Here is a 12,566-nt window from a genome sequence, read left to right on the forward strand (position 1 = left end):
CAAAATTCCGTATGGAATGGCTGGTTCATTTGCACCGAAACACGCGTTCCATGGGAACGCATGTTTACGGAACCAACAATTTTTTCCAGCCATTGCATGGCTGGGTTCGGAGTTTCACAGACCTCACGCCACTTTCAGCCCATCGGCTAAACCCAGCACAGGGTCTGTGAAACTGACAGCCCCTGTGCAGGAGAAAGGGGCTGTCAGTTTCACAGACCCCATGGCTGAACCGGTGCGGGGTCTGTGAAACTGATAGCCCCATTCTCCTACTGCCCAGGCAGCAGAAGAAAGGGGCTGTCTGTTTCAAATGCCCAGCACTGGCTTCAGCAGTTGGTGCAGGGCGGTTGAAATGCCACGGAACAACAAACCACGAACTGGGAAAAGGTCGGAAGTTCGTGGTTCGAGGTTCCGTGGAATGCTATGAACCACAAATCATGTGGTTTAGGGGTTTTTTTGGTTTGTGCCCATCTCTAATGGCTATTCCTTTAAGGGCATTTCAAATTCAACTTAGTATACAGATCTCGTGATGGTATTTTCCCAGCATATCGTTCACTTTCATTTAGAGTGCCCTTGATGTAATTTTATAGTAATAAATCCTACAATCCCCTTGGCTTCCCCTATGTCTACCCCCATTGTCTAGGTGGTTCCTGCTTGAACTGATTTCCATCCTCAATTTTCTTGAAGGGGCCAGGACAATAGCAACCCTGGCCGTAATGGCCAGAAATGGGCTTTTCACAGTGAACAAGTTTTAATATGTGTTAAGGAAAAAAAGAGAATAAGGGACTGCTTACTAAGCCATGATATTGGTTCATATAGTAATTTTATAACCTCCCACACACAGACACTTATCTCAAGCAATAATTACAGCAGGATTTAAGTTCAATGGCACCTTACAGAACAACTAGCTTTAAGCTCCCTTCTTCAGCTATCTGAAGAAGGGAGTTTTGATTCTCGAAAATCTTTTTGGACTCAAATCTTGCTGTTCTACTACAGACCAATAGGGCTACTTTCCTGAAACTAAGCTATAATTATTAATTAGTACAGATTTTCACCTTTGAGTTTATTATTTTAAAAATAAATTACATATTATCCTATTCTTATCCTTATGCGAAACAAGGAAAGGCGGTTGGGTTCAGCAGGTTATCGTGATATATTACAGGGAGTTCTCAACCAAAAAAGTAGTAGTAGTAGTTGTAGTAGCAGTAGCAGCAGCAGTAGTAGTAATGATAATAATGATAATGATAATAATAATAATACAGGGCTAAGCAAGTTGCCTGTTTTCCTAGAGACTAACTCCCTGCAGAGATATGATACATCACAATTCTCTCAGCTGCCCACATTTGGAAGTACTCTACAACAGTATATCTCCATAATCATCAGTGTCTACCAGATTTTGAGAAGTAAAGGGAAATCTGGGTGTGCGTTGTTTTTTGAACACACAACTTTCCTCTGCATAGCACAAGCCTCTCGGCTCCCCAACCCTCCACCAAGTATGCAAGAATCCATTCTGACCTTCTCCTTGGGCCTGTTTGGCAATCCAATTGACTGACAAGGAGAAAGTGATTATATATTTCTCTTTTTAAAAACAGCAAATTTTCTGTTGTAACAAGAGACTGAAAGTGTATCTCAAGGTCCTTTCTTATGGAAAATATAGGAACTTCCTATTTTATAATATTCAAATCTTATAAAGGAGGTAAGGACTTCAAACCTAAAGACAAGCTGAATTCTGCCAGAAATACCCAAGCGCTATTCAGTGCCCCAGTGTTCCTTTATTTTGTGTAGATTAACAACGCCATCCAAAGCAGAGTTCCATCCTTCTAAACCTATTGACTTTAGCAGACTTAGAAGACTGTAACTCTGCTTGCAAAGGCACTGTAAATGTTGTTTCTTCGTAATAGTAAATACTAATCTGTGTGAATGTTATAATTTTTAAAGCTTTTTTTTAGAAAACAGATTTTAATACCTAGCTGAACATAGGAGACCTTATCAGCAATGAGATTCAATGGACAAATATTCCTGTCAAGTATTAAAGAATGTGACCCTTTTTTCCAAGAGCTCACTGAAAGCACAAGAAGTTAGTAGCAGTGATAATGAATTTTATGGCATTCAGAAATGATCCCACAACACTTCGGAACACATGGCACTTGAGGAATGCAAATGCAGACATTTGCATTATAGTAAAATTTCAAATATTAAGTAATTTTGTGCCTTTTAAAGGTTAAGCAGATTATTTTCCTTTTCACATCCAAGTTTTTCAATGGAAAATATGATCCAGGGACACTGTGTAATACCTCACATGAGTTCATGAAAGCAGACCAAATGGCACTTTATGTGGGAGGAGTATGCAGTCAATATAAAATTTTATGCCACTCAAACGTGTACATATACATGGTAAAACATATATAACATTTGCAAGTTTGAGACTGCTTTACTAGACAGTTCTTCACTTTTCTTACAAACAATCACATACCATAAAATTGCCAGCGTGACACGGGAGCAACAGCTATCCCACACTTAAACACGCCACTTCCTGATCCAAGCACCATGGAGGTCACATAACCACCATATGACTGGGAGAAAAAGAAATGCTGTTATTTAAAAACAAGTTGAGCACTCTCTATTGCTATTCACAGATGTGGAGTGGGTGGTTTAAAGAGCTTTCTGCCGGTGCCTCAATGTGTTGGGTGTAAATCAGGCTGCAGAGAGGTGTACGAGGATTTGAGCACTGTACTCAGACTGTAGATGTCTAAAGGGCAAGATATGGAAGTTGAGGAGGACTCCCTGGGGCATCAGACTGGACATTCTGCCCTCCTTGGCTCTTCAGTGCACTGATCTGTTACTGAGTTTTGAAGGATGAATTCTTGGAGTTGTGTGTCTTCAGCTCAGAAAGAGCTTTTGGGGACAGCTTAGGTCTTTCTGAGAAAAACCACACACAAGGGAACTGGCACGCTATCCACTCCGCCAACAACTTACCCTGGTGAGAGTGGGGAAAACCTGCAGCAGAGACCTACACGGAGCGTTTCTCATTCCCTTTGCAAGGGTAAAGGTCTTTCAGGGGTTGGAAACTGGCAGGAAAGGCTGGTTAGTGATGAACTCATGAGCTAGGCTCAAGTTTGGAAGAGTCTGGGCCGGGCTTGTAAAAAGTTACAGGGGAGTTTCATATTCTGGAATCTGCCTCCACCACTATTGGTTATTCTGAGAGGGGGACATTTCATCCTCAAAGACAGTGAATCAGAACATATGCTTAGGCTCCAGATCTCCATTTCCCAAAACACAGATGATCCTAATCACAGTGTAATCCTAATCAGTTACAGCCATCTAAATCCATTAAGGCTATAAGAAGGGTGTAACTTTGCTTGTGTGTGTGTACATGCTGTTAAGTCACAATTGATTTATGGTGACCCCAGCAAAGGGCTTTCAAGGCAAGTGAAAAGCAAAGGTGGTTTGCTATTGCCTTCCTCTACAGAGTCTTCCTTGGTAGTCTCCCATCCACGTATCGACACTCCTTAGCTCACAAGATCTGACAAAGTTGGGCTATACCATGCCTTCCCAATCTTGGGCTATACCATGCCTTCCCAATCTTGCTTAGTAATACATATTTCTTTAGCAATATATATGTTTTGTCATTCTCAAGAGGATTAGTAATACTTACCCAACCCCAAATAGCTATTCTCTTTGGATCAACAAAGCTCATTTTTGAAAATTCTCTGTGAAAAAAGAACAGAAGATACACAAGGCATGTGCACACATAAAAGAAAAAAACAGTGATTTCAAGTACACATTACTGGTAAGAAAATATTATGCATGGATTGTCTCCAACTTCTTCTACGCAATGTCTGAAAATCTGTCTTTAAAGGTAAATAAGTTTAAGAGGCCTCATTTGACAGTCACAAAATAGCTGAATAAAATGTGCAAACCTCAAAGCCAGCCTTGTTTGAAACACTAAATTGACAATGGTAGATTCATTCATATAGAAAGATCAGGGACAACAATGGCATATCGAAATATGGCAAAGCAGTTCCTGCCGTTTTGTCAGCAGCTGTGACTGGCATCTTCAGAGGTGTAGCACCAAAAGACAGAGATCTTCAGGACACAGCTTCACTGTATCCTGAGGAGGTTGAAGCTTCAGGATACAGTCAAGCTTCCCCCTATTAGCATTCCAGACCCTGGGAAACTCTTACAGGATGACTCAGCCCAAACCCACCTTCCTGAGTAGATATAAATTACCTGCTAACATCTTCTCTACACATTGACACTGAGAGATCTCTGTCTTTTGGTGCTACACCTTTGAAGATGCCAGTCACAGCTTTTGGCAAAACGTCAGGAACTACAATACCAAGACCATGGCCATACAGCCCGGAATATCTACAACAACTAATGTTCTCCGGCCATGAAAGCCTTCGACAATATATTGCTTTTCTGTGTTTTTTTTCTCAAGTGACTTAGCAGGACAAATCTGTAACCATTAAAAAAGGGAGCTAACTGTTCCGTAGTTCACAGTTCCTCTTACATTGTCCATATTATCTATCAATTTATAGTGGCCAGCATGGATATATAGTTGGGATTCAAAGAATCTCACGACTAGTTCTGTATGCCCAAAAGCAATGGAATGCCTGCGTTTATTTAACAGCAACTTCCCCTTGTCTCACAGCAGAGTGCTTTTGAAACTAAGGAAAGGTATTCCCCTGTGCAAGCACTGAGTCATTATTGACCCATGGGGAGACATTGCACCATGTTTTCTTGGTAGACTTTTTGTTACGGGGTCATCTACACTTTACTCCCAAGAAACTGGGTACTCATTTTTCCGACCTCAGAAGGATGGAAGGCTGAGTCAACCTTCAGCCGGCTAACTGAACCTGGCTTCCGCCAGGATTGAACTCAGGTTGTAAGCAGAGCTTGGGCTGCACTCCTGCAGCTTACCACTCTGCACCATGGGGCACCTCTGAAACTAAGGAACACTTTCAAAAAAAATTATATGGGGAAGGTTTGCTGCTCCAAGTAAAAAAAGTCAAAACTCCAACATAGCATGTTATTAAGCACTTCCTTGGATATCAGTCATAGAAGAACCATACAAAAGAAGAACCTGGCTAAGTATTTCATTTCTATCACTGGCTTCTTTTTTCCATTGGAATTATCTTTTTAACTGCCTATCCTTATTCTTCATGATTTGTCTACTAAAAAGGGAAGGAAATATTCTTGCCTATCCCATTCAAATGCTCATGGCCAAGCAGAGAGGCATAAGAGAAAGAGTTGTTAAGAAACATAATAATCTGCTTACTTGGCTGCTAAGATCTGATCTTCTACTTCGTAGGTCCCAAGCCTTCGATATACTGCATGCATGATTTTGTCTCCTTGATAACCACTCCCTCTGCCATCGAAGCTAGCCACAATAATCTGTTCTGTGCTTGCAAGATAGACAGCCCAATTGTTTCGATAGGCAAAATCTACTTTCTGACTACAGGGTCCTCCATACCTGTGACAAAGAGTTTCGGGTGATTTTGTGCATGTTACTTTATTAAATATTTGTTTCACAGTAAATAGGAAAATACTACCAAAGTCAGTACATTCAAGAACTACAGCCAGTTCATATGAGCCTCTCAGAAGTTCTGCAACATGTTTTCATTTTAGCAGGCTTTCCACTGATAACATTAAACATGTCTGCAAAAATTCTGATTTTTTTACTGTGTTTCAGTGGCTTAAGCATTTTATATCAAAACCTCATACAATGTTTATTCCACTGATGATGAAATCCATTGGAATAAAAAAAAATCCTTTTGTTTGCGGAGTAAAATTACAAGCCCTTAATAATACACACGTGCACCCATGTACACGCACACACATACACACACACAGAAGACTTCAGGGCAAACACTTGATTAAAGAATGTACCATTTATGTGCTAATGCCTGTATAATTACTTAGGATCTCTATGGGTCACAGTGTTGGCTTTCTTTAAATATGGTTTTGTAAAATGTGATGGTTCATTGGCACAGATGGAGTAACAAAGTACCTGCCTTTGTTTGGTCATTAAGCATAATCTAACTGGGTAATATTATTTTCAACAACTGCTAAACATATAAGAATTCATTCTTGGTTTAAAACTGTTAATAATTTTCATTTTGAAAAAAAAATCAAATTTAGCATAGCTATCCACAGTGAGAGGTACCATGTCAGATTATTGTTCTCAATACCTGTGAGATGTCATTGTTTGATTGCCTTAGATTTCAGGGGGAACCTATCCCATAGTCATGCAAGCCATCTTTATCACCATGTCATCAACAGGAAGCTCTTTCAGCAAATACCACAATGGCAGTCCTCAAGGACAGCGGGTGTAATGGGAAATTCAGTGATTATGGTCTCCAGGGAAGCACTAGCCCTCGCTAGTAGTAGAGAAGTTCTGGTTTTGTTTTTAAATACTATTCCTAAATCCATGTCCACTGAAATGCTTGTCATCAAAAAACCACATGCTTTCCCAAGCGACTTAACAAAGATCGGAAGCAGAAATAGCAAGAATCATTTTCATTGTCTGGGATTTTAATAAGGAAAGGGCTTGTTCATTACTGCTCATTGAAATGTTAAGTAGGCAAATAATTAATAATTCAAGTGATAATTATGTAACACCATTAAGCTTAAAGAAATACAATTAATAGGATCACAGAAAGCCTAAACAGTTGCAACTAACACATAATATATTCCCCAGAGAGCCAATTTTCAGTAAATATAGAATGTTTGCTTTTTTATTTATTATGAACAGCAAATTTCTGTAATTTGCAATTAGAAGAAGGAAGGTAATTAATGCATATACATTAATATGTGCATAGTAGTGTGAGAGAAGAATGAAATAAAGAGCATATGTTCAGAGCTCGATGATTGTACATCCTTTGTCAATGTTTCTGAGTTGCCTTTGCAGGTTCAGGATAAGGACAATAAATTTTTACTAATTGTGTTAAACATACAGCACAATTTCCTAGTCCACGTTCATTTATTTTACAGTAAATATCAGTTGGTAATTGTTTTCTCCTTAGTTGTTGCCATAGCACATTGTGGGCTTGATTCAGAGATCATACAAATGTCAGTGGGAGCCTTTCAATTGATTTTAATAGGCTCTGAACTGCATCTCAAGAGAATTAACAAAACAGCTGTTTTCAGCAGAATCCTTTTTGCCCTTCAAGCTAATGAGCACCTCCTGTGTGCCCTTGTTTCCAAATGACATCAGTAAATGTAAGGGGAAATCAACACCTTCTAGGAAAGACACATCTGAGAACTTACCGGAGGCTACTTTTCTTTGTTACAAATTGATTTTATATGGCTGATAAAGGCAAGCTCTTCCCTCCTCAACCCATCCCCATATAGTCTTCTTCATGCATATAAGGCAATAGTACACATGCTAAATCTACATTGTTCTATGTGATTGTTTAAGTTAACACATGACCCTCTTCCATGGCTTCTTCTGTACAAATCATGATCTGATGCTAACATAAATGGCACGACAGAGGCTCAAAGGCTATTTCAGTTTTACATATGAAATATGTAAAAACTGGCCATGACTCTTTACACTAAGCAGAACAGCAGTCTTGAAAATCAAAGCATCACAACAGTTCATGCACACAACAGCCAAAACATGGCTTGTCACTATGACTGACCCAGTATGTAAACTAGACATGGGCACGAACTGAAATATGAACCAAGTTCGGCACAAACCAAGCCAGTTCGTGGTTCGCAAACCGGAGGTTTGTCAGATCCCATTTCTGATGAACCACGACGAACTTTAGGTTGATATGTTTGTTTTGTTTTTCAGTTTGTCACTAGAGATGTGAACCTCCTTGGGTTTTCCGCTTTACTGAAGCTCAAAGCAGCACTTTTCTTACTGTTTGCAAGACAGTCACATCTCCTGCCAAGTCATGGGGCCATGATGTTTCAAATGTAGCACAAAAGATGGAATGAACAAGTTGTTAGATGGTGAGCAGTGTTCACCCCTAGTCCTCATAGAATAGCTGTGCTTGGGTTGAACCACTTCAGATATTAGGTATCACATGGTTTTCCATATTAGAAAATCCCTCCACACACAGAGCCAGTTGGAGAAGGCTTAGCCTAGAAGCCTCTTTTCACACAACATCCAACTTTTATCATGGAGATTTAAATATTGAGGAGCATTCAGTTAAATGAAGCCCCACTGCACTGTCAAGTGGTACAGTCTTGGCATTTATAACATAAATGAGAACTAGGCAGTGGTCACTGACCAACCCCAAACTTGTGCTTCTTTGCCAGTCAAGGTTCAAGATTAGATGAGGGATCTCCCCCACAACACATTGCTTCCTAGAGAAAAAAAGATAGTTAACCTAAACTGGGATTTACAAGGTTTAGCTACCATTAGCAACCGTAACTACTTCTTTCCTGTGGCATATATAAACAAAAAAGGTGGGTTGCTAGACAATCCAAGATATTGGCCAAGGGTTGCAATATCTGCATATGCTTTACGTAGATTATCATTTGTTGCTTTTGAAAGAGTTTACTGAAGCGTTTTTTTTAAAAGCTCAATATTATTGTGCAAACTGCAGAATTACCTTAGATTTCTAGGAAAATATAACCAGACTCCAAGGCACTTACAAAGTTTTTTACCTATGTCAGAGGGAAGGCCACCTATCACTATTAGATATGTTTAATAAACGAATCCATGTTTCACTATTGCTAGAAATATTTGTGTATTTCACTGTTATTCAGCAAGTGTTTCTGTCATATATGTCTGTCTACATATCTGCCATGAGTATTTTTCTGTATTCTGTGCTCTGTACTGATCCTCTGAGAGTATATGAAGTTCCCTATCAGGGGCCTGTTCGGCTGGAAGTTGCTTATCTTACAAGTGACTACTGTGGTGTCTACTTTTGTTTTTGCAGCCGCTTGAGAATATGTCCTTGAAAGCCGGCTTGTGCCTGGGAACGGAAATGGCTTCATTTTTGCTTCTCTCCTCCAATTCGCCTTCACTCCTATCTCAAAACCCCTTCCCACCCCTTCCTGGCTCTTTTGTGCCAGAATCCTAACCGTCCAAATCCTACAGGCGGGAAGTTGCCCTATAACTAACCCCTCCAAACCTTTACATGCCACTTCTGCCAATATCCTTGCCTGTCTATGATGATACTGATGGATCTCTAATAAAGTAACTTTCACTCATACACTGGAGTGTGTGCAGTGGAGTGCCATGGGGATCTCACTGCCAGGGCCTGACAGTTTCTGTTTTGCCTTTCCTCCTCCTTCATGAAAGGAAGAAATAGGCATAAAATACTAACTAGCAGCCAAAGTGTAAAGCCTTGAAAGTAGAACTGTACCCTTTGAATCATTGTGATCTACAGGTTATTTATACATATTATATGTGGGTGGAAGGATGGAAGGAATATTAAGAAGCATTCTTGGGGATTGCTTCTGTTTCTTCTAATGAGTGGGATGTCATTAATGTTTATCAGCATATTTTTGCAGTATGCAATATAATTTAAGTAAATATGTTACATACTAAAAGAAAAACGAGAACCCCGCCAAAATTTTGGAACCTTGATTTTTTTTTTAAAGCTAGTATTTCAAAACAGGTGTTTGTGTTTGCTCAAATTTACTTCAGAAACCTTTGGAAGAAAATGGTAACATTTTCTTAGACTTACACATCGATCAGTAGAGGATATTGCTTTGATTCATCAAAATGAGGAGGTAAGATCATCTGGTACCAGAAGGCTGGAAGGAAGAATAAAAAGTGATCACTGATGCAAATGAGAGATGCCCTTTCGGCTTTTGGCAGTAGGACAGCCACCATCAAACTACATTTTCTTAGCTGAATGAATCAATCATGCGGGGAGAGCGGTCTAGAAATCTAATTAATTAAATAAATAACTACAGTGCATCTTAGGGCATTTTCAGTCTGCACAGGACAGGATAATACGTCTGAAAAAATGGCTTATAAACTACTGAATGAAATGAAAATGTTGAGTTATGAGCAGGTTTGTAGAAAAGTGTCATGTGCAAACATGCAGAATACAAGTATCCAAATTTTAAGTGGCTTTTAATTATGTGAGATGAAATGTGTAGTGTGGGTAAAAACAAGCAAAATTGTGAATACCTAGTATAAAAACGAAACACGAGAATAACTCTGGTTTTTTTTTTAAGCTAAAACTGGTATGTCTTATATGGTTGTCTTTACTACAGGGACCATTTCAGGAGAGGCAAGGTTTTTAGAAAGATTTTAAGATGTTCAATATAGTCATTGCAAAATTAGGAAAAAAACTGTGCGTTTAAACAGTATATGAAATAGTATTTGGAGCAATGTGATCCATACTGATAAAACTACCATCCTTTCCTTTTAAACAAAAGGACTGTTGTCTATGACATCTACATCTAGTCATGTCGACATTAAAAAATTAATCATAGTAATAAGTAAAACATATAGGAAAGAACTATCCCTTCTGAATAGGATCCTGGTGCTACTGATAATCAAAATTTTAGTATTAGGTTGTTGACTGGCATTAGAAAATATGCTAAATTCAATGGATAGCCCTGTCCAGCAAAACAAAGGAATTTGTCTTACCTATTAGCTCCTACCCCGGACAGGTAAAGCAGCAAGGGGAAAAAAAGGATGAATATGAAGTGATAAGCAGATAACCATGTTTATATTTCAAATTGTGCTCCAAAATCACATCTTTTGCCCATGTAAAAAGGTTACTGCAGAGAAAAGAAAGAAGTTCAAAGATACAAACGTACAGGATAAGGGAGGCAGAAACAAGGATAGTAGAAAGAGAAGTGCATAAAGCTACATGGAAGTCTTGCAGTGCCACAAAGACTAACAGTATTTTACTGCAGCGTAAGCTTTTATGGAACCCACTTTTGGGGATGAAATGCAGTGGCTCCTGACTAGCTAGAACTTTTTTCTTAAAAAAAAAAATTCTATTAAAAAACCCATACAAATCTTCTGGCACAAATATTTGTATTTATTTATTTAACTTTATTTATTCTCCACCTTTTCTCCCCAATAGGTACCCAAAGTGGCTTACATCATTCTCCTCTCCTCCATTTTATTCATAAACAATTCTGTGAGGGAGGTTAGGCTGAGACAGTGTGACTGGCCCAAGGCCACCCAGCAACCTTTCATGGTAGATCGGGTGTTCTAGATCCTAGTCTGACTGTCTAACCACCACACAAAACTGAACTCCAGAAAACAATAAATAGGTTCCATTTATCCATAATGTTTCTGTTTTGTACACAAAATGTCTATTTCCACTAAATTAAGTATTTTAAATTGCCACTCTGTTAGTGAAGGGGAAGTTGCTTTCTTCCAATGCTGCACCTATACTACCTTTGAAGCAATCAATATATTCAATATTTAGAGCATATTTTCCAATTACATGGATTACAGATTCAGAATAAATGGCACTAGGTAAAAATTTAGCTGAGTGTCCATTGTCTGTGATGGCTCTAATAATCTGACTCCAGTAAAGCATCTCTATACTTCTCTAGTAAAGCATCTCTGTACTTCTACAATATGTTCAAAATTAGTTTTTTAATATTTCCAACATCTAAACACATTTGTATTAAAGATTTTATTTAACTACCTAGGGCTTAGATACCACCAATACAGAATTATGTACTGTGACTCTCTTAAAGATAAACATAACCCCTATCACTAATAAATCTAAACAGTTCTCTATATGCCCCGATAGTTCTATCCCACAAATGCTTATTGGAGTCTCTGTAGTGACTCCTTCTTATCATCATTTTATACAACTCTGCTGATAGACCTTTCTTCAAATAACACTCTCTCTCCTGGAAGTCACTAATCTCACAGCCTTTGATATGGTAGATCATGCCATCCTGTTGACACATTTGGAGGCAGAAGCAGATTATCAGGGGATGTGCCTTAGACTGGTTTAAACTGTTCCTTATAGAATGGACTCAACAGGTTGCCATTAGAAACCAGCTATCTTCAGTGTTAGAATTAACTTCCAAAGTTCCACAGCGTGCAACCTTATCCCCTGTGTTATTCAACCTCTATGTAAAGCCTTTAGGAATTATTACTAGCAATGGAATTGGATGCCGTCAATATGCAGATGATACCCAGCTCTATTCTCTCTCTATCCAAATTCCCTGCTGATGCAGTAGAGATCCTAAGTCGCTGCCTGACTGCTGTGGCCAAATGGCAGGAAGCAAACAAACTGAAATTGAACACAGAAAAGATTAAAGTGATGCTGGTTGGGAACACGGAGAACTTGAAGGACACTTTTTATGGGGTTCAGCTGACCCTTGCTGACTCTGTTAAGAGCCTCAGTTTTGAACTGGGTCCAGTACTACTGCTGGAGAAGCAAGCTGGAAAATCTGCAAAAAATGATTTCTTCCTACCCAGTCTAGACCACAACAGTCCCCTACCTAGACACAGCTGAACTGGTCACTTGGATCCATGCCATAGTAACACTGAGACTAGACTACTTTAATGCACTCTATATACTTTGGTGCAGAACACCACATATTACTCCCATCCTGCAGTCACTAGCCACCCATCAGTTACTGTGTTCCATTCAAGGTATTGGCAATCACAT

The 12,566-nt window shown here is 39.1% G+C and overlaps 1 protein-coding gene across 1 annotated transcript in view; it reads right to left on the reverse strand.

The window, feature by feature from the left end:
- The window catches only part of DPP4 (dipeptidyl peptidase 4), a 68,959-nt gene that overhangs the window by 11,000 nt on the left and 45,393 nt on the right, over positions 1-12,566 (reverse strand). Inside the window, exons 19-22 of the mRNA XM_054970609.1 lie at positions 9,648-9,717; positions 5,279-5,473; positions 3,653-3,707; positions 2,471-2,570 (exon numbers count right to left, since the gene is read on the reverse strand). Of these exons, the coding sequence (XP_054826584.1) occupies positions 2,471-2,570; positions 3,653-3,707; positions 5,279-5,473; positions 9,648-9,717 (420 nt within the window). The remainder of the gene's footprint in view (positions 1-2,470; positions 2,571-3,652; positions 3,708-5,278; positions 5,474-9,647; positions 9,718-12,566) is intronic.

The sequence above is a fragment of the Eublepharis macularius genome, chromosome 2 (genome assembly GCF_028583425.1).
Source record: "Eublepharis macularius isolate TG4126 chromosome 2, MPM_Emac_v1.0, whole genome shotgun sequence".
Lineage (NCBI taxonomy): Eukaryota > Metazoa > Chordata > Lepidosauria > Squamata > Eublepharidae > Eublepharis > Eublepharis macularius.